General features: G+C 34.8%; 1 protein-coding gene and 1 non-coding gene across 2 annotated transcripts in view; one reads left to right on the forward strand and one right to left on the reverse strand.

Moving 5' to 3' along the window:
• The window catches only part of Smp_136580 (exocyst complex protein exo70, putative), a gene marked incomplete at its 5' end in the record, with an annotated part of 27,653 nt that extends 8,954 nt beyond the window's left edge, over nt 1-18,699 (reverse strand). Inside the window, 14 exons of the mRNA XM_018790815.1 lie at nt 626-746; nt 3,562-3,724; nt 5,170-5,340; nt 5,800-5,919; nt 7,099-7,212; nt 8,446-8,540; nt 11,939-11,961; nt 13,802-13,845; nt 13,949-14,006; nt 15,053-15,263; nt 16,608-16,722; nt 16,846-16,951; nt 17,039-17,123; nt 18,651-18,699. Coding sequence (XP_018645837.1) covers nt 626-746; nt 3,562-3,724; nt 5,170-5,340; nt 5,800-5,919; nt 7,099-7,212; nt 8,446-8,540; nt 11,939-11,961; nt 13,802-13,845; nt 13,949-14,006; nt 15,053-15,263; nt 16,608-16,722; nt 16,846-16,951; nt 17,039-17,123; nt 18,651-18,699 — 1,475 coding nt within the window. The remainder of the gene's footprint in view (nt 1-625; nt 747-3,561; nt 3,725-5,169; nt 5,341-5,799; nt 5,920-7,098; nt 7,213-8,445; nt 8,541-11,938; nt 11,962-13,801; nt 13,846-13,948; nt 14,007-15,052; nt 15,264-16,607; nt 16,723-16,845; nt 16,952-17,038; nt 17,124-18,650) is intronic.
• A 3,255-nt stretch (nt 18,700-21,954) lies between these two features.
• On the forward strand, nt 21,955-22,020 carry Smp_tRNA_01578_Gln_TTG.1.1. Its single transcript has one exon. It is a non-coding gene (tRNA).
• The last annotated feature ends 2,093 nt before the right edge of the window (nt 22,021-24,113 follow it).

The following is a 24,113-nucleotide window of genomic DNA, read 5'->3' on the forward strand; positions in this document are numbered from 1 at the left end:
ATGTAAATCAGCTAAATGGTTGGATGAATTCACCGCTAAAATTCAAGACCTGCTATCTTAAATCAGATTGGTGTGTCGATAAATTATAGTCTCGCTGTATATAAATGATACATTTACATACAGGTCAGAAACTAGCCAGATAAATTTACGGAATACGTGTTCATGTATTTTAAGTATCTCTTGGAGAATTAAGAAGGCTGATTAGTCTATATACTTTATCGATTGTGATTATTACAAACCACATTTCTTACAATTCGTACCTTCAAACGCCCTGGTACGGCCGAGAGTGGGGAGTGGAGAGTGCTCTCACATAACCACGCGTATATAGCCTCTGCCAGGGAAGTTCTACTCATTGCCTTCTCGTGGCATTACTATTTTTTACGAAATTGAGAGGACGGCGCTTAAACCGGGTTGGTGGACACGGAAAGTTCACCCAGGGGAGTTGGAAAACCCTGATTCCAAACCAATGGTAGACATGGGCTGACTCCAGTATCCTGAGGGACCCTGGTGGTCCAGCTTCAATTGACTCACTCTTTTAATCATGAAAATACTAAATCTCCACAAAACCCCTTCTGATAATTAAATTATTATCATTGCATTATATGAGTTTAGAAATCATACATACTTATAAATACTTTTCAATATGTATTGAATATTATTCATTTGAAAAATCATTCGACGTATTTCTTCAGAATAGACTTCTGATTTACGTTCCAAATTTGTCATAAGAGCGAATATAGCATTAACTAAGAGAAAAGAAAAAAACAATTTTCGAAGATAAGAATGGTCAAAAATAGTCAAATGCTTATGGGTCTACGTATATGTTGCAAAGTAAATTTTAAATAATTTATAACATTTATCCTATATTGAAATAATGTAAGCCACAAAAGGAAATAACAGTAATGGACTAAATTATGAAAAAAGATAGCAATTGGTCACTATCAAATATAAAGTTCGGTGATTAATTATCAGGAAGCAACTACTACAAATGATATGATGGTTATCGAGTATTGTTATCAGCATCAGTCCATAAGATGAAACTAATGGAAAAATCAGTTTCTACAAGCGTTATCATGGCATACAATTGTATCAGTAGTTGACATTAGAATCCAAAGATAATATCGTATACTGATTAATTTTATCATGTCAGCAGTAACTTTCATTCTGAGGAGAAACTGAACAGATTTATGTGTGTGACGAGATAATTTGAAATGTATTGCGCAAATCATATAACATAATTCTGATAAACCTTTGTCTTTTCATTACATTACCGAGATTAATGTCCTCTGCTATCAATAATACTGTTATTATTTCGACTCTATTGCTTTTCATCATGTACAATTCATCTTGCTACACATTTGTGACAGGTCCTGGTTAAACTATAACTAACTGACCGGCAGTTTTAGTATACACTAGTAGATACTTTCAAAAAGTCTACAATTGAAAAATTGTAGATCATGTGTGTCTGGAAGTCAAGTAAACTATTGAGAAGTGCGTTAACCTTTAGATAGTGTTATGTGTAGAAAACTTGATATGAAATCCCATAAAACAACCCATTATTATATTGCATCGTACTATTCCTAGATTAAAAGGCTCCAAAAGTTGAAAAAAACAACGTTAATGAATATAGTTCTCATTGCTTCTAAGAAATATTTATTCCTGAAGTAGTTAAATTCGGGTTTGGTAAGCAACTAGCAGTGCTGCGATTGTTAAGTAGTTAAAATTAAGGATTTGTACGTAGTTGAAATTTTCTTGTAATGGTGATTTTAAAGCACCTTTTTAATCAATTTAGATAGTTTTGAGTGACAGAGCTTTTGTTTCAACGGATGTTTGATGTTGGCTAGAGAAGTAGTTCGAGTAAACTTCAGGGTAGTCAGTCCAACATAAACGTCTGATTCACAAAGTCAATAAATTTACTTCTTAACTAGCGTCTGGAAGCTGAGACTTCGTAATCGTGACTATTGAGCAGAAACCATAGGTGATGAAACCCCGAAGTGATAAGTATCCCAAATGAATTCGCTCTATTAAAATGCAAAGATCAAATGTAGCATTCGATATTTATTTGTTCGCGTTGTATATTGTGCACTTAAGGAGTTGATCATAGTCGTGATCCGATTTATAAAAGGAACACTTCGGATACTTATGTTTTCCAGTCGACTATTGTCTTTGGTGTGTAAACTACGGTGAGTTTTTGTTACACTTCTAGATCTTCTTTATGATATAACCACATCATGGTAAATATTCAATTGGTAATGCCAACAGTTAAGTAAGGTTTTATTTTGCTGTAAGAAAGAAGTAAGGAAAGTTATAAGGGATAACTCATTACTTCTTTACAGAGAATTGTGCGTTATAAGACGTTTTTTCCCAAGTTATCTTTAATTCTTTAATATGACTGTTTCATTCAGCAAAAATATTTTTTAAACAAATATATCAATGACCATATGGAATTTATTTGTTTATTTATTTAAACACATAAATATTGGTACAAGGAAGCACCAGATATATATGCGCCTCACAAATCTAATTCGATTTGTGTGAGGGTTGTGATACTGCCCAGGTGCCCAGACTGAAGCAGGTGGTTTTCTTAGAGAGCCACACCCCGAGCCTTTGACCTAAAGGTCTAACCCACAATGCAGTGGAGCACCTTAAGGAGATGCAGTCCCATGGTAGCCGGTGACCAACGATTGGTTCATACGCCATTTGTTCCTTCAGGATCCTGGAGCCCATGTGCACCATTGGTTTGGAATCAGGGTTTTCCAACTCCCCTAGGTGAACCTTCCGTGTCCACCGACCCGGTTAAAGCGCCAGACATTCGCTTTTCGTCCTCTCAATTTCGTAAACAACACCGGTGCCACGAGAAGGCAGTGAGTAGGACTTCCCTGGCAGGGGCTATATATTCGCGTGGCCATGTGAGAGCATTTCGAGAGGGAGAGCGTACTCTCCCCACTCTCGGCCGTACCAGGGTATTTGGGGGCATAACCATATGGTATCAATGTCAGATAAATTTCGGATTATTCTGAAATAAATGTGTTCACATAAAACTGCAAATAAGGTTATGTAGACTAAGATGAATGTAGCTGATAAATTGTGTAGGCCAACTAAATTCGTTCGAAAACTATCATCTATAAATGCTTAGTTTCGACAACTTTAGTATTTCGACAAATATTTGCTGTCTGTAAAACTGCTATTTGAAGCTTTACTATAACTGTATAAATCTATATCTTTAAATTCGGCGGTTCTCAGTAAATACAATAATATATTTGATTTTGTCATCAAAAGTAACAGATGCATATTGAATAACTCAGTGATCACAAACAAATGAGACTCATACATTGATCAAAACTTCCAAATGAATAGTGTATTCATTTAGTATCTCTGCTTACCATGCTTGCGAATAGAGTGTATGTTTCTAAATAAATATAGACAGTTCTCGTTGATCAAAATATGTACTCTTTTCCTTTGAAAGATCATAAGCAACGTTTTATGAATAAACTAGTTACAATTGTCAATAACACTAGTTGAAAAAAGTACTTATCATGCAAAAAAGGAAAGAATTCTTACATAAATATTCTCCAAATTTATTTTCCAAAAAGGCATGATTTTGGCCAATAGTGGTAAGATATTTAAGTGTGTTAGTAGTAGCTTGTGGACCAGCTTCAGTAAATGACAAAGTAGTACCAATAATATCAGCGAATTCTAACAAGTTTTCTAAATACATCAATGCCTAGTCAATAAGGAAAAAGCATATATATATCATTAGGTATTTTAAGTCAGTTCAATGTCCATAACAACAATACTGATACGTATCAATTAGTAGGTATCAACTAGTCTTTTGTAGGGGGACTCCTTAGGTGGTTGGCCGTAGTCAACAGGCGACATTGGACCTAGATTTTATGATACTTGTCACTCATCAACAAGACTTATATGTAATTCTGAGGGAACTGGTGTTTACTGTGTGATTCGAACCCGTTCCACTTAGCTTCACAGTCTGAAACGTTATTACTGAGGTGCTCAAGTCGCGTTTGATTTCCTGTGGGAAAGAGATGTTGATAGTTGAGGGTTTATTTGATTATCACCTCTTGGATTGATGCGGTGTGACGAATTGAGCCAGTGCACATTTGCCTCAGATAGTACAATTTTTATTACTTATTTTAGGAAGTCATGAACTAAGAAAGAATTCTTAGTATTTACCTTTTAAATGTCATCTTGGAGAAGTGTTACATGCAAAACAGTTATGAATAGTGATATTTTAGTCTGTTGTTTATATAGGTCACAAAAAAGTATTTTTGTATAATGTATAATTAATGAAGCAAGAATAAGAACAGCAGTGACTAGAAAAATCAAAAGGCTTATTTTAACAGTTATGAATATTAACGCCTTATCAGATTGTTATTATTGTACTGTACCGATAATCCTTAGTAAACTTTGAATGGTGCTTTGATGACTGTAAAATTAAACTTTAGAGGGCTTTTTTTACACACACAACATAAATGACCAGTAGACAGTCTGTAACATACTTAAAACCACCCAGAGGGTTTCTTTGCGAAAACGAAAGATCACATTAATATCGAATACAACGCCCACTACCTTGAGCTAGTCTAACACAGGTAGCTTACCTTATTTGAGATGCTAATCGATGTAACTCATGATTTCTTTGGTCCAATAAATAAAATAATAAATATGTGAGTTAAGGACGTATGTCTTTACTTTACAAACTCAATTATCACACTAGATCGATCATCCATGCAACCAATCATTTCTACTAAATCACTTAAGTTTTCCGTTTGCTTATACAATCCGAAATTATATTGACAGCGACAGTGGGACGACTAAAGGTGAAATGAAAAGGCCTGATTACACAGAATGGTATATTTCAACAATTAACAAAATGATGGGACAAGTGTGTTGGCACAAATAAGGAGTATTTCAAAAAGGCTTGAATGCAACCTAGATAATTTTCATATTACTGATTACCATTTTTACTAGACAGATCAATAATATCAAAAAGGGATTCCTTCAAAAGATGTACCACTAATTAACAGCTTTTACAGTATAAGTCTATTTTATTCACAAACCCACCCAAGTTACGACCAACAAATGAAAAATATACATACATTTGTTCTTATTCTTTGCAACTCAATACACTATCGTCAATGAAATTTCACTTACATTAGTTGTAAGTTCATGTATTGTTCCATCTTCAGGTACAACATTACTATTTGAACTGGATTTTTCTGTAACTTGTTGCAAAAATTGTACATAAGTTTCTAGTGTTATTTTACTTTGACTTAATAAACGAAGAACTAATTGATTAAAATCAATTATTACATTATCAATACCCTATTTAGAAAATAAATAAACAAGAAAAAAAACAATTTAACATTAGTAGTTGATAAATACATACAAATTTATTACTGAAAATTGATCAATTTATCCAATGAAACGGTGATATGGTTTCAACTGAGAGTTCATACAACCATCATCCCGTTTTTGAAAAAAAGCCCGTATTTACACCATTTTAATTTGTGTATATCCATGATCTGATCTGAATAGGATCCAAGCCAGAACATTCAGGACGAAATCTAGCAGTTACACTTTCTACTTTAGTCAAATGTAGTGATATGATATGATCACCATTCAGTGTTATCCCACACCCTGGGTGGTCACATATATAATACCGGATTTTAACTTCAGAGAGAATACCTAAACAAAATCTAACATTTATAAAATGACAAATGGATGCATATGTTTCCAATAATCAATGAAGAAAATTCTCAGTAATTAATATATTTTTCTTACCTGAAGTACAGATACAAGATCATCAGAAATTTGAAAAAACTTTTTCAGTACTACTAATAATGACATAACCATATGAAATTCTGCCCGCCCTTGAGCTCGATGCATTAGACGAGTTAGTGTCTATGGTAAAGATAAAAAAACAAAGCGAAGTTTGTGTATATGAGTCAGCAAAAGTACAATCCAAGTATTACTGAACCATCCATAATTTTAATGCTTATTGCACATGAATTATATTACATAGTCATGGATTAAATACACAAGAGATTCCTAAAGAGATATTTGGGAAATGAAATAAAAGAAAACACGAAGTTTTATTAGTCTTTCGGCACAAACAAATAAGGAATGTGTAACATTAGAAAAAATATTGGCTACCTACCGCGTATGATGTCTACTAGAACACAGATAGACCGAAAGAACAACTAAAATTATGATCGAACTGGAGAGAGGGATCGATTTGTCAGGTCACTCAAAATATAATGTGCATAGTGGATAATCTCCAATAACATCCTACAATTTTCTGATTATCCAGAATTGTGAACAGGGTGAGGAGAAAAAACTCCACGGCCTTCAAGTTTCTGTGACGAATGCTATCTTTATTTTACACCAATCTGCACAAATGCTAATCCAACAAAATTTTAATTATGTTCACTGGTAACTCCGAGATGAATTCCGGAATTTCAAGTAAAAATTTATGACCAGCAGACCTTAGACACGTTGGGAGCGAAACAGTAGTCACCAACGGAATCGGATGGTTATCATTATATAAAAACGAAATGACTGAAGTTAGAAATATGTACCATTGAATGCCAACCAATTAACGTGATAATTAGGATCTCGCCACGACAACTTAAGGTTCTAAGTTCGATTGCTGGAGAGGTCTTAGTGTGAGCTGTTGAGAAGTTCCACGTTAAAACGAAACAAATGTTGATTGCTTTTCAGTTTTCACTGATACCTAATATAGTGTCAATTTGTGACAAATATCACGTTGAAATATACATTAGTTCAAAGCACAGAAATTTAGAAGAGATGTTAGATAGTTGAAGCCAATCCGGTAGGAAGGCCTAAGCCTAATCGACAGAATTAAATAGACACTAGGGATTAGAAAAAAAGATTATAACTAGGTAATTAGGTGGTGTGAATATTAGTGTAAGGTTTTCATCATGCATATAGCCTCCAATAAATTGTAATGGTAATTTTTGATTACAAAAATATACTTTTAAGATACTGACTTATCATTACTGATACCAGGCATTTTGATAATACGATCGATTAAAAAGGGAGAAAAAGAAATATACTTACTGTTCCTTCAGTTAAGATATCAGATGACCCCTTTTTAAATATATTGAACAATAACACTTGAGAATCTTGTGGACTAGCAGTTAACTGTAAACGATCCAACAAAATACATTCATTCTAAAAAATATTAAATAAACAAAATAATGATGATAATTTGTGGGAGATAGTTACTTTGATTTTATAGGATATAAACACAGCCATGTGCACTCCTACTGAGTGGTAATAAAAAACTACGGTCAGGAATCAAAAAACATCTGAAAGTAATGATGAAGGAGAATGTAGAACTTACGACTTATAATCGATAAACTAAACTACATTTGGTGGTTTACAATGGGTTAGTACCCGAACAAAATTATCGAAGGTATAAAACTTAGGAGATAATCCTATTACTGAATGATCAACTTGACTTAATAAAATTTATGATGCACAATGGGATTATATTAAATAAAAGAAATATGCTTAATACAACTCAGCACTAATATGCAAGTCCGTGTACTTCGTTATTATTGATACTAGCTGCGTGTTCAAAATGAAGTATCGGTTAGCAGCAGGCTTTGAACCTGTGATGCAATAATCCGATAAAATTTATAATGATTCATTTACCCAGTTCGGGTTTTGAAACCATATGTTTTGTGTAAGGTTTAAAGTATGGTGGATCGTTACTTTAGTGACCCGACATCTGACTCCAATTTGTATAAACGAAGGAATATGACAGAAACATAAATTCTTTTAATTCTGTATATTGCATATCGATTAACCTATTTGTGAGACGGCGGTAATAATAAGCCATATACAGACTAAGTTTAATTGAATTTACTTCAGGTTTTCGTTTAGTCAAACAGACATTAAGAAAGCGAAGTGACTCGGAAAAGCCAAGCATCCCAAATCCATTTGATAAAGCGTGACTCACTATTTAAAGTCAGACAAAAATAGGCTAAAGACGTTTGGGGAACGAGTAAACGGTACACACACACGCTCATATGAAAGTCAAAGTTACAAGCGAATAGTTGACAAGGTAGAAACATGAGCGAATAATGACTGAGGAAAACTAAACTAATTGGTCTCTCCGAAAGCTAGAATAACCCATGTAGACGTGACATGGTACTGAACACTACAAAAGATACCAGGGGGCTGTAGGGAGCCGGGTTCGAACCCGCGATAAATAATTGAAAACTATGAGTTTGAACGACTAAACAATAAAAAGTTGGGAAATGAAGATCGATTGCTTTAACCGCTGCGGCACTGTCCACCAAAGATACAATCTAGCATCTCAACTTTATAGGATGATCAGATAATATATGTTGAGAACGATAAAAAATCAATGACGGAGTATTAAAACTGTACACTCACTTGCATTAATTTAACGAGAACACCCAGAGCGATAGCATAATGTTCAGAATCAAGTTCATCGGTTTCTGTTTCATTGATAAGTCGAACAGCACTTACTACAACAAGAAAATGAAACAAGAAAGTGAGTAGTATAGTTACAAGTTATACACAAAAACACGGATAAAATTATGAAGTTGAGTATTTCAATGATTGCAAAGAAGATTTACAGTTAATCGCTTAAAAAAAAACTAGTGAGTTTTACTCGTTACGGATTGATAGCATTTCGAGTACTATTGGAAGCGAGGGAGTACTGGATAGCTTAATCGTCCTAATGTAGGCTCTGCAGCAGTCCTCACTTAAAACCCCAACAGTTAGTCACAGCGTCAAGACACAACACGAAGACGGGATTTTGATCATTACTTTAGCCGATGATGACACAGGAAGAATACATGTATTTACGGAGTTTTCTGAAATGTCATTAAGAGTCACATATCGAAGGTGTACACTTTATAGCAGTGAACTTAACTGGCCTCGGGCAGCTCGGAAATCCCAAAATATGACTAGAAAACACCCTATTTCTAAGCTGAACAAGGTTGGACTTCTGGAAAATAGTACATCGACTAGCAATTATTTATATTCTACACGATTGCTTTCACGATTTCGTTGTCGACCAATTATACATAAATACTTCTTCAAATACATTACAGAATTAGATGAACATTGAACCAGAAAATTAGAGAAGTAATAATATCTTAACTAACAATATTAATTTTAATCACAGTATTTATGTTCTTGTTCAGTAAAAAAATAAAAACAATGACTGATACTATTTTCAATTGTTTTTAAGGTATCGACAGCTCAGTGGTTAAAATACTCGCCTTTCATCCCCTAAATAGCAGGTTCAAATCCTGCTCAATGTGTTTCGTTGTGGGATAGATATCGACAACCCTTACACTTAAAGTATGGCTAGAAGCCAAGTAAACATATCAGTTTCCGGTAATGAGTTAATAATAAATATTGTTTATTAAACAGCAACTAGCCAAATTTTACTTAATATCCGTATCATATGCAAAGATAACCTTTTCTAACTGTTCAGAATACCCACTTTTTCCTCCTATTATAGTGATGATTAACAACTAATAATTTAGTGGTTTCATTAATTCATATTGCTGATTCATGATTAAATGAGAAATTTTGCGCACTTTTGAATAATTAACCATCTACTTTAACTTCGGAACTATATTATTTAGTGTAATTTGCTAACTATATAACTCGTTATTTCAATTTTTTATTTGTAAAACCCATAAATTTAGTGTACAACTATAATGAAAAGTTAGTTAGAATATGAAACATTAAATAAAATGGTTGCAAATGTTTTGATTTCAATTTCAATAAATAATTGAAATCATTCGAGGAATTACCGAAGACCAGAAAGCACAGGATAGTTGTTTCTTACAGGTTTGTCATTTCTTAACAATAAATACTCAAAAACCAAGTGAGGTTAAATCCAGAACCTTCAAGTTTCACAGTAGATAGAATTCCATTTAGCTAACAGTAGCGCACTTATATGGCCTGTCAATCAATAAACTAATTTACTCAGTAACTAGTAACTTGTCTCGAAGTGCATTTTTAATAGGAAGCTGTGGTATGTGAAATCAATTAGGTCGGGAGTAATATGGAAACATATTGATGATATTGTATGGGAAATGCTGTATGATATAAGTTAACAAATATTAAAAATATAGACCACTAAAAGACTTCAAGATATCGAGTCAGACTCCGTACAGAGCACTAATGAAGAGTTTTACAAAATAACTAAGTATGTAATCGAAAAATCCTATGAAGAGTTTGTACTTTTTTTCTAAAATTTTCACATGTATTGATTTTCTTTAGTTTATTACGTGATATCAACTATGGTTAGACTATTCTCATCTTAGAAATTTCCACTGTTTTGTCACGTGGTAATCTGATAACAAAGATGGAATATCACATTACACAAGAAAGTAACATTTCTAGATCGTATTAGAAAGAAATAATTGAAACACTCTCAGGTTACTGTTATCACAATAAAGGGAGTTGTATATTTTCAGAACACTTTTCATAAACAAAGATGATAGAATATTTAAAATTATTATGCAGTTAGTTCCCTTTATGAATTTAAATAAAGACAGAACAAATATTGATGCAGAATAATATGAATTCATTATATTTCGTGGTTTCTCATCAGCTGCTTACAACCAAATATGCATTAGAGTTTTAGCATTGGGGTAATAAATGGAATGGAACGACTGACATAAGTGAATGTAAAGGATTGGAATAACAAAAGTCATCGATGATAACTATATATATATATATATATATATATATATATATATATATATATATATATGGGCAAGGAAAGGTCAGAGATTATTAGGTATTAGAATAAAGGGTGGCGTAATAGTTGAGTGGAGTTCAGAGACAGATAAAATCAAAAATGTGATTATTTTAGAGGTAGTTGAAAACAATTAGGGTTACGTAATAATTGAATAATTTTTAGAGGTAGTTGAAAACAATTAGGGTTACGTAATAATTGAATAATTTTTAGAGGTAGTTGAAAACAATCAGGGTAGGTTACGTAATAATTGAATAAAATTTGGATAGTTCATATAATTAGGAGAGACAAATGAGCGGAAATGTGTGAGAGAAAGGGTGGTTTAAGAATCGGGTAAGGGGAAGGGAATATAATAAAAACTGAATATTAACCAAAATTGAACTAATTACAACAAAACTGAAACAAACAAAAAGAAACAAAAAAAAAGGATTACTAGGGTAGTAATAAGTTTATCACTGTCTCTTTTTGAATACATAGATCCGGTTTGAGTTTTTTTATCGCGATCGCTTCAGCAAACCGGAGAGCAGTTGTACTTCTTTGTTTACTAATGATTTTAAAGGCATGAGAAATGTCAATGCTGTGCCCGGTGTCGAGTAAATGCCGAGCTATCGCACTGTTGAGAGCCCTGGAGCCTTGCAGCCTCAGTTTCTTGGGAACATGCTCAGAAATGCGGACATGCACTCTTCTCTCGGTTCTTCCAATGTATGTGCTTCGGCACGTACATGTAAATTGGTAAATGCAGTTGCAGCTAAACTGACAACAGTGTGGGAAACAAACTGCTCACTCAAACAAACTAAAATCGACAAGTCCTCTTTTCTCAGTAGCTCCAACGGAGATTAGACCTAGGGGAGTTGTAAAATCTTGATTTCAAACCGATGATGTACTAGGGAATCCAGGATCCTGAGGGAACGAATGGCATGCAAATCTATTTCAGTGGTCTTTTAGGGAAAACAACTGTTTTGATCTACACATCCAGGGAGCATCTCAGAACACACAAGTATGATGATTAATAATTATGATGGAATCAATCACACTGCTGTCAAATAAAGTTTAGTATTAGCAAGTAAAGAAATAAAGACATAAATCATTATATTTAACATCATCAATAAACTATATAGGAATAGAAATAACATCACTTACTATCCCAAACGAATCCAGGGAGGCTTAAATAAAATCAAATAAACATAGAAAAACTGGTAATACATTGTTTACATTCCTGAAATATCAGCAATTTGTAAACTCAATTCGTATGTAATGTCATCGGAAAGATTACTTAAAATAAGCATAAACTTCGAAAAACTGTATACTGATCATTGTGTTTAGAATGACAATGAAAGCCTCACAAATATACCAGTAAGCTTAAAGAAAGCAACAACACTAAAATTCTCTAACACTATTTGACAAATCCCATTTTTGTGTACGTATAATTAATTTGCATCGCCCAATCAATGATAATCCAACTTAGCATACGTTATTTCTACATACTGTCTTCACAATACGTGTAGTGACAAAAATAACATTCATGAATTGTTACTTCGTGATCTAAGGAAGATCTATGCGTTAGGGTTTGAAAACATCTACTGTGCTAACAGCGTAGTTTTGTACCTGGATGAATGAATATTGATGTGTAGAACTTGTGCCCAGCCGTTAACCAAACAAATGACTAAATCACTGAGTCAGATATTAATGATTTATACATCGTCCAATTATTAGAGGTGATCATAAAGCATTTGATGTTAGTTGAAACATTAGGTGAAGTGTTAGCCAAAACAAAAGATTTAAAAATTATATTCTCTTAAAAAATCAGCTAGGTTTGTTTGCCAACAGCGTATCAATCTGAAGCTATGTCAGCTCCTCTCTTAGCTCTCACATTCTCCATTGACTATCTGGAGTTTTGAGTGATGCAAATTTGATCTATCTGGCTCTCTGTATTGTGATCCAGTGAGAGTCATGTAGCTTTGTGTATCTGTTTGTAGGGAATATAGTGCCACCTATAACCATTTGTTGAATGTATATAAGTCTGCAAATCTCTCACCATTCTAGTTCCTTTCTCTCAGTCTATGCCGTCCGATGGTATCTTCGTATACAGTGTTGTCCGTTCCGACTTTAGCGTTCAGTTCTCCTATCAAAATGATCAGGCCCTTTTTCGAGCACTTCAATGCGATCGATTGCAGCTTCTCATAAAGTTGATTTTTATCGTCGTCATTGTTATCACTAATTGGTGCATAACATTGGATAACAACATTCATTGTGATTCCCTCCTTTGTTTTGAAGGTTGCTTTGATGATCCTGGGTCCATGAGACTCCCAACCTATGTGCTTTATGTGCTTCTCTGAATAGCATCAGAGCGAACCCCTGAGTGTGTGGAGCATTTTCTTCTTCGTGACCAGAGTACAGCAGTACCTATCCCGAGTCTAATCTTTCTTGTTTAGTCTGGATTCAATGGGTTTCACTTATTCTGAGTACTGACAACTTGAATCTCCTCATTTCTACACCTGTTTGATTAGTCCTCCTGGTCTCTCACATTGTCCGTACATTTCATATTAATTGTTTCCCTGGTTGTTAGAAGGGGCATCGAACTGGTGACTTCTACAGATTCTCGGCTTTCACCATGAGGTGTCACAGTTCTTCTGAATGAAGATCCTTCAACTCGGAGGGCAGAGTTAAAATAGTTTCAATTGTTTATTCTGGTTAGCGTTTCTTAGCAAGGTTGTTTTCTACGGAATATGGGTACTGACCCCATCCACAACCCTCATCCTTTATCCGGGCGTTGGATCAGCAGTAACCCCAGAAGGACCAAAGGTGGAGAAGAGAATAATTCATGAATATGAGGATGAGCATCCTTCCAATAAAATAATTAGGTCACAGTATCTGCATATGACAGCTAACAATTTATTTCTAAATTTTGTTTAGTAATTAAATGTAATACAAGAAACAGAAAAAATTAACATGATATAAAGTCGAATAATTGTACAATACTACAGGAGAAAATTGAATACTAACCGTTTAGTGCGACCACGTACGTTTGGCGGCAGAAATCCTGGTTTCTAAAATAATTAGAAATAAATATGCAAAAAGTATAACATTTTTTGCAAAATTTATATACAATCAAGAAAAGTCATTAAAGATAAATACAATAAGTAAACTTACAGATACTGTGCCAGATGATGATGATGGATTTTCAGCTTTTCTTAATAATTCTCGTACTCTAAAAATATTCCATGTAGTGTGGGAAAATAACTATTCGTTAAATAGTAGTATCAATAATAAAACATGTATGTAACATGCTTTTGTATCATATATTAAGCACTAAAACGTACTGTACTACAGAATTAAACTTCGAATGAACGGCGTAGATATTACACCACACGAATCAACGTCAAAACTTGATGATACTGAACGACTGACCAATCTAAATTATCTAAAGCGAAGTTCAAGTCTGAAACTTAACAGTTACGAACAAAATATTTTGACCGCTAAGCACCTAAACAACAGATGTATTAGTGGCTTCGTCCAGATTTCTTCATTTATACGACGATCCTTGTTCGTGCCGTATGTGATCAATAGAATATATTCTTTATAGTCTTAGATATTAGAATTTATTGAGATTGATTTACCAAACATTGATCAAACCATTTACGCATTTTGCTTTATATGGGCTTGTATTCCTGCACATATTAAACCAGTCAAAAATAACGCATTATTAACTTAAGGGGACCACGGGTATAAAATAATACAAATTAATTAGAAAATTTAATGAACTTGTGGCACAAAAGAAAGCTAGATTTCCGTATTTAGTTAGGTTTCATTTAATAAATCCTGGCCTAAACTATGAGACAAATTTTTCCCCACTTATCTAGAAATGACTACTTTGAAACTTGTTCGGATTTCTATCACCTACCACGCACAGATTCACATGCTTAGCTTCAACTCACATTCTAACTGTAAGCGCCGGTGATACTACAGAAGATCGAACCTCCAACTAAGCGCTTGAAAGTTTAACGCCTCAACTATTGAGACACTGATCGAATCTACCAGAAATACGATTATCAACTTTATTATTTTCCATGTATGATAAATCAGAAGTTGCTAAGGCCAGCTTATACAATATTATATCACACAACACTAAAGCCTGCTATTTCCAGCCATGAAAGCTTTGATTATATAGCGAGTTGTGTAGGGAAATCTATCAGTATACTTTATAGACGAAATTGTGTTAATCAATAAAATGAAAAACTGTCAACATACAATTACCTTACTAAATTTAGACGGATAAGTTCACGACGACATTCACAATATTTTGCCAAACATCCTTGTGATATACTTTGTGGTTTGTTTACAAATGATTGATTTTCACTCATCCATTTAGCAAGAAAACGTAAACTATTCAACATATTATTTGGAATATCCTCCATTTGTTCTGTATCTTCAGTTATTGAACCATCCCCTGATTCTTTGTCAGAGACTAAAATTTAAAGGTTTAGTGTAAATTAAGTGAGTTTGCTGTTGACAGAATGGATTGTGAATGAATTACTTTATGACCAAACAAAACAGCCATATAATATCATTAGCTCTTACACACAAAAGCGTATGGCTTAAAGCTGAATACATAAACCTGAATTTGCATACTGAATTGCATTAGCTTAATAGTAATAGGGAAGTTGTAAGTAAATATTAAGTACATGAGCTATTTAAATTTTCAGTAAATTATAGAAACAATAAAACAGAAAAGTGACTGTCAAGCAGGACCAAACTCAAGGAGTTGGACTAATAAATCTCGGATAGAACAGGCCCATGTTCGGAAGTTAGTAAGTCATCAGATATATCTTGTATGATGTAGCAAAACAAGTGGATAGCTGGATACCACCCATCTGTTTAAAAGTAGGAATGCGTGAAAAAGTTAGACAACCCAGTCAAATTACCTATACTAAAATAGATCGAGAGGAGTTTATACTTGTGAAATTTTGATTAAAAATTGAGTATTTCAAGTTATTAATTATACATTGTGAGTTGAAGTAACGATGGTCACCTAAACTTAATCAATTAGCGGGTGTGAGAATAATAAACACCAAGTTAAGTTCACAGTCGAAGTCTATCATTCTTAAATAAAAACACCAAATTCGAATAAAAATCATGTTAAAATTACAAAAACGCCGTTTAAATCACAAAACAATGAAAGAATATGCACACTTCAAGTTTGTAACCAAGATTCTATTATTATTATTATTATTATTATTACTATTATTATCATTATTATTAGCACAATATGAAAAATGAGAGTTAGTAAATAAACGGTTGGAAATCCATCAGAATCAGTAATATTAGATGTAATTATTAAAAGTTCTAGTTTAGTGGTCTCATAAGGAAAAACAGTATCTCCTAACTCACCGTAAATATGAATAATTTGGCTAAGACGGTCTGCAAAAGTGAACTTATCTTGGTTCCATCTAAAGGGAAGGAATCATTATGTTTCCGTCTAATAGTAGATGACTATTACATGATTACATTAATAAGATACTACAGATTATCTCCAACCTAATATCGAATTTGAACTAGATGGTTAGTACATCCAGAATAACAAAAAAATAGCCAGAGAACAACTATTTTCTGAACTAACAGAAGTAAGTGCAACATAAATAATAAATGAGGCAGTCTGATAATTAGCTCAAGAAAGCGCTAGATTCATAACTCATGTCTATTCTCCCAAAATATTAACAGAATTAATGAAGAGAGAGAAACACACTTGAGGGATGGGTTATACTGAAATGCTAAATATAATAAACAAATTAGGATCTTCATAAAAACACACCTTTTTGATCCATCAATCTTATTAAAGTAGCATCATCCATTGGACAGAAAGTTTGTCTTAATAAACCATCAAATTCACGTTCCAAGCTTCCTAAACCAATTGAATACAACGATGTCTGGGAGCCAGAAAAAATTGAAGATACGTACACATAAATAATTAAATACAAACACAGGATAAATGCAGTAGAAAACAATTAGCTGTACAGAAAATAAATTGATAATGCTCCATATTCCCTTACCAATCGACTAAATTCAACATCTTGTGGATTATTCTCTTGAAAATAAGCCAATGCATCTTTAATACGTTCCATAGCCTTTAAAAATTTATCAGTATAAACTGTTGGTCTACAAGTAGGAAGAAGATAAAATCAGTTTTCTTCCGTTGTGAAGTATATATATATATATATATATATATATATAATTTTAAATTACCCTTGTCTGATAGTATTTTCCAATTCACGACCGGTGCGGTAATACTCTTGCACTTGACTTAACTTTAATCGACAGGACTCTAAATCTGTACAAAGTAAAAAGTTTAAGAAATAAATCACTTAGCATGTTATTTTACGGTCTGACAAAACCAAAAAGCTCAGTCACGCAAAAGCAACTTAGAATGTGACATTAGTCTATCAAATAAACAGTACAAATTTACCATTTCTAACTTATTAAGGTGAATGTTATTTTTAAGTTTATTCACTAAAACTTGATTCTTTTGCCTAAAACCCACATGTTTATGAAAAAAATATGTTATGAGACCTCAGCAGCAGTTTAACAGTAATACTGGTGGTGAGACTATAATTTATGGACGACCTTTAAGTGACCCTAAACTGAACCTTAGAGTGTCCACCTAATAACTATGATCGAATGAGGGTTATAAACCAGTGTGAAGAATCAGAACTATGATTTAGAGTTGATGGTCAAGGATAGAAACTAGATTTAGGGTTTTCATCACGAACTGACATCAGTTATAATACCAAAACTCTATTTAGCCAAATGGATGAATGAATTTCGCGCCGAAATCCGAGACCTGTTATCTTTTACCTGATTGGTTCGTTCATAAATTATAGTCCCTCCAGGCTAGCTCTTATTGAAATTCTTACTCAAACATCACTATATTAAGGTCAGACAAAACATATGATGTTTGGCCAAAATTTCCGAAGGGAAATATCTTCTAGTGGGTGTGTGCGAACAAGGAAATATTTTGCTCAACAGTTCAGTATTTACTACCTCAACCTGGAGATTGTTGATACTTAAGGTTGACTAAAACGAATTAGACAGGGTAGACAGGGTGGACAAGGCGAGTCCACCTAGGGGAGTTGGAAAACCCTGATTCCAAACCAATGGTGCACATGGGCTCCAGTATCCTGAAGGAACAAATGGCGTACGAATCAATCATTGATCACCGGCTACCATGAGATTGCATCTCCTCACGATGCTCCACTGCCTTGTGGACTAGACCTTCAGGTCAAAGGCTCGGGGTGTGGTCCCCTAAGAAAACCACCTGCTTCAGTCTGGGCACCTGGGCAGTACCACAGCCCTCACACAAATCGAATTAGATTTGTGAGGCGCATATATATCTGGTGCTTCCTTGTACCAATATTTATGTGTTTAAATAAATAATATAAATAATAGACAGGGTAGTTCCGAACTCCACCTGCAGCCCCTCTAGGGCTACTGTCGGTCCCAAGCCTGAATAAAGGAGGAGGGTTGAGCATGCGTTTAGCGACCTCATCCCGTAGAAAACGAACTCGCTGAAAAGACGCTAACCAGAAAAAAATAATTCAAACCACTTAAACTCTGTCTTGGGAGTTAGAAGGTTTTCATTTAGAAGGGTTATGATGTCTCATGATGAAGTAAGTCCCGAATACGTGATGAAATGAGTGACGGCTCAGTAGGTGAAGTATCTGACTCCACTGAAATCTGCGTGTAATAGCTAGACATATATTTATGATTGGTAATTTTGATCAACATTCGTGGTGAATAATAGTAATAATAAATAATTGCAAGTGGAGAATAAAATGTGTAGATGAAATATAAAACTAACTTCGTTGTAAAATCTGAAGTTGTTCCATATTTTTGTTTAACGGCTCCATACGTGTTTGATAAGATTGGACAGTCTGTATAATCTTTTTAAGCTTCTCACTGGACTGACTAGAAAGAGTGTTGAATTGATCCTTTTAAATAGAAAGTTCCGCCACGTAGTTGGTATTTAGAGATATAAAATGGTAAATGCACATGATAATGTAAAACTAACAATCCTATAAATCTGGCAGTGTGCAAGCTCGAACTTCTCTATAACCCTTTGAGTAGTCGGGTTATGAATTGAACACGGTTTCCGATGATACATTGCTCTATTTTTTATTACATCGTCAGGTTACTACCTATTAAGTCGTAAAATTTCAGTGATGAATTATATAGATCAGAAGTAGAATCACTGACTGCCACGAAAAAGAGGACAGATTTAAATCTTAATGGGTGAATTCTCATTACAAACCAGCGATTAACTTAGACTTGTGACTTTTAAAAGGTTATTCTTGGTTATTTAGAGGTTTAGGACGGTTACTGGTAAAATGTGTTGTCAATAAATGTACCAGTGGTAACTAAATCGGTAACTCAAATATTACGTACAAAGCAATCTGAGCAACGCAACGGTTTCATACAGCAGCCAGCAAAATGGATGGGAAGTGTTAAATGACAAGTATATACGTATTTTATTCAAAAATATGTATGTACTTGAATTTTAGATAACATAAAGTATTGAAAAATAAACCACACTATCCTACGCCTTGGTCATCAAATTAGAGGTTAAATGTACATAGCCACAGAGTCTGAGAAACGAGGTGAATCCGCCTTTTGAACCAGTTGAATAAATTCCTAGGTATGGCCTCAAGCACACGTAGTCAGCAAACACATTTTCTACTACTAGATTTTTGAAATACCACAGGCTAAGCGATGTGGTCTAAGTCAAAATGCATGAAAACGAACCGGGTCCAACGAACTATATATTATTTACACTTGTTAACTTTAATTTGGTGCCTTGTTATCGATAACAAGGCAAATTAATCAATTCTCAAACTAAGATTCAACATTGAAGTTATTTTAGAAGTTAATTTCTAACATAACCTAACTACTCATAACTTTAGCATCCAAGTACATGCGTGTGCACCTTCCTCTAGGAAACAACTTATTTCCCATAAACTATAGTTTGCTGGAAATTGTTTCACTTATTAATGATTTGTTCTACCATTACATGAAACTATTCATAGTCTAGATATTAAGCCAGAAGTAACATTTCTATTTTATTCACGAATTAAGTGACTTATTTTACCTACCTGTGTTGACGACATTATTTTCCAATATGTAGCAGATCAGGGACTAATTTTGTGCCACACAAGCAGCCTGGTTCTGTGTAAATCGACAATTAGACCGACAGCGTAATGTTGTGGAACGATGTCAGTATCCCTTCAGAACATATTACATCCCATTAGGAACCATCTCAAAAGGTCAGATACTGGCGACCTTGAAAATAAATTCTCCTCCAAAGTAGGTAACGTACACAACTTGTCATAAGTGAACAAAATGGTGTTCTTATTAACCCATGTTAGAATAAAACTACTTCATCATAAGTAATATCTTCCTGTTAGCATACCTATGACTCAAAAAGATCCAATAAATGAAACTGAATTTCAACGTCAGTTGATGAAGGATAAAAGTGTTCAGAACTCAGCCTTTAGTTATAAGGATAGGAGGTCTATTGACCCGTACTAACCCTTGTAATTTGTAATGCTGTGGAGGTTCAACCTTGCTCCAACTGTACATGGATGGTGCTGATATTACGTGTTCTGGTAGGGAACTCCAGTAACTCGCTACTCGGTGCTAGGAACTGAGCTCCAGACAAAAATGTTGATCTCGGTTTTGGGACTTTCTCGGAATATCCTCTCAAATGATCAGTCCTAGGTGAAAGGGTGAGATATGACATATTTATATCGGGATCATTGCTCCGTATATGATAAGCCAACGTTAGATCACCCCGTAACCAACCGCAAAATAATTGAAATATGTTGAGGCATCGCAGTCTGTTTTCATAAGATAGGTTAGAGAGACCTTTTACCAATTCTATCCTACGCCGCGACACTCGTCCGAGAATATCCGTCTCATACTTGAGACAAAGACTCACTGCTTTAATCCCATATTCCAAATTTCAGAAAATATATATTACGAGGATCGGGTTTAATACCTCAACCATTCCTTCACCCAAGTACTGAAATGGCTTACGAATAGCCCGAAGACCCTGGAGCCTCTGGTAATGGCAGCCTTAAAGTTGCTCATAGTTCAGAGTTCGTTGTTTATTATGACTCCTAGATGGTTATAGCCCGCTACTTTAGGTAACCCAACTCCACATATTATGTTTTGGTATGAATCGCCGCAGTTATTTATTTGCAACACCACACCTTTGTTAGAGTTGATTTCTAATGACCACCTACCTATCCATGCAACCAGTGAACGTAGGTGATGTCTTAATATTATTCTGACATACTGTGCATGGGTCTCCAAATATCGAAGGCTTTACTTCGGTTTACGAAAGTCACATCTACAGGAATATTTCTGTTCAGTCATTTCTTACAATGAGCAGATTTGTCAAGTGTGACAGGCCTTTCCTAAACCCACGTCGTTCTCTGGATAAAAGATTGTGCCCTTCCACATATTTCGATATAGCCACCCGAATAATCTTCTCCATTAGTTCTGACAGCTGGACTGGTCAGATTAACGGGTCGGTGGTTACCAAGCCTCTGCTCCACGCCTCATAAGTCGGACTGACTGTTGCATCTTTCCAGTATTTTGGCAGTCTAGACTGCATCAAGGACATACATCAAACAGTATGGCCAGAGGTTTAGTAGTCACATCTAACAGGGCTTTCACAACCCTAAGATCAAAAATGTCAGAACAACTGGACTTATCGAGTTTGAGGCTTTGAAGTAATCGTAAAACAGTCGCATTCTAAACAACTACAGGATCAATCGACAAGCTGCCATTACTGTGAATAACTGTTGGTCTATCACCATCACTGGCGGAAAACACTTTATTAAGATATCCTTCGGCTTCTGCTGCATCATTTATTGGCAAATTTCGAAAGATCTCGTATCAAAGGGGTGTGATTCCATCACTTGTCTGATTTCGTCTCTTAATGTACGAGAATAGCCTTTTCAGACATTTTTCACAACTCCTAAACAATTGTTTTTCATGGTAAGCAGAGATGGATGGCGGCTAGCAGTGGAATCCAGGACGCACGTTTCGTCCTATTTGAGACTCGTCAGATGGATGTACCTGCAGCAAGTGGCTATCAGGACTCAGTGGCTGAGTGGATAACGCGATGACTTTTGAAGCGAGGGTACTGGGTTCGAGTCCCAGAGTGAACATCAACTCTGAGATTCAGGCACATCCAGTTGACGAGTTCCAAATAGGACGAAACGTGCGTCCTGTATTGCACTGCTAAACAATATATCATCTCTGCCTTTTTCACCAATCGTGAAATAAGGCCATATCGAGGCAATACGCACAGTATGCACATATGGCAATTAGAGACTGACCAGTTTTATTCCTAACACATCGATGGGAAGATTCAAACAAACAATACTAAGTGAATCTAATTGTTTTTCATGCTCATGTCTAGCTTTACTTAACAGCGCTTTGCGAGAGTTCCTAGTTTTGCCATAAGTGGATGTATATTGTTAGGAACCTGTAGAGATAAATATACTCCAGTGCATTTTTCGACGTCTAAGAGGCTTCTTAATCTGTTCAGTTATCCATAATGGGCTATTATTTGGTTCACGCGACACTAAACATGGTAGAAACGGAGACGTGAATAAGCTAAGAACACCTTTAATTACAGTCTATGCTTGTTCACCTGATGAGATAGTGTCTACTTACCAGCATGTTATTTCACTCCACTCTTAAATGCCCAATATGTTTGCTCTTTACGCATTTGGATGAGGCTTAGCCTGATCTTATATTATGTCACAAGCTGTAAATGTGAGTGACAAAACAGCACAATCACTACTGGCTAACTGTGAAATATCTAGATGGGCAATATTTTCGATCACATGAGTGATTCCTAAGTCTAAAAAAAGAGGTCCCTAATTCGAACCCAAACATAAGGGTTCGGATATATGCTGTAATGAATCATGCTCTATTACTGTCATTAGAAGCCCATTATCAAAAGAATTTACAGATTCTACAGTGGCCATCTTAGTCCAACTAATAACAAATACACTAAAATCTCCTAATACCGGATATCTCTTATTTCCACTTCATAGAAGAATATGTTCTAAAATAAAATCTTCAGATAAACAGGTTGGCATCGAGTATAAATGTAGAACTATCAAAAGTGAGTTTGTAGCTAACTACTTCACAAGTTTCACTATCATGCGACTCACAAACAGAAGAACAAATGTTTATATATATATATATATATATATATATATATAGGAACAAAAAACCTTTCCTGAATCTGTTCTTATTACCTCTTAGGTATTTGCATCCGGATAATTCTGAAGTAACGTCAAAATCACGTTTCGGTCATAGATAAGGTGAGTGGCTTATTTTCGTACACCAATATTCCTAGTTCACATAATCTATTACTTAGACTACGGGTATGTGCACATAAACCCCATAAAAATAACGATCAACACTCACAGGCCTTGGTAGTATTCGCTTCCAAGACCTAAACCCATTAAGCGCAGGTCTTTTTCCATCACTTTGTTGGATTACTAGTTCATCTAGCGCAGTATTTTCTTATATTCTGTCTTCTAAAGATATTTTGAGTCTTACTCAAGATCCGATGTTATACCCATTTCAAGCGCCATTAATCGAATTATTTAGTTGTTCCTCAGACTCAAGAGTTACTTCTAGGTGTCTAGTTCGCTGTGGTTTAGCACTTTCGTCAGTCATCTTACCTATTCTAATAATTTTTTTATACTTCGACTTTTAAATAATTACCATACAAGATGCTACGAATAAATTCTTCGACCTTTTCTAAATCAAGAGCATATCTGGTTTTCGGAAATGGGTTGTTTAATTCTAGCGAATCACTAAAAACATTTTCGATGAGATCAATCGTTTTTCTAGCCATATTGGGGTTAAGTTTCGTCTCAATTTGGGTGTGCATTCCGTGACGCAGAATGAGAGTCTACCAAAGACTTGTCAACCAAGCGAGTGCTGTTTCGGACCATTTTCTCCCACTTCGTTGTTCCCGTACACTCATCCGTTTCCTGCCACTTCCTACACTCATCATATTTCATTCTTTCCTCCTAAGGGAAAAGCAATTGAGCTGTCTACATTTATAAGTATGGCCTACCATTGCAAACAGACTGAAAAGACGAAAAATCTTCAGAAATAGATAACATGATCACTACTGTGAGCATCAACTGGAAAAACAGTTCCACCAGACTGTTATGAAGAGAATTTAAAATCTTAAAAGTAGTAATCCAAGTCGAAATAGATCAACTAT

This window comes from Schistosoma mansoni (assembly GCF_000237925.1).
Source record: "Schistosoma mansoni, WGS project CABG00000000 data, supercontig 0013, strain Puerto Rico, whole genome shotgun sequence".
Lineage (NCBI taxonomy): Eukaryota > Metazoa > Platyhelminthes > Trematoda > Strigeidida > Schistosomatidae > Schistosoma > Schistosoma mansoni.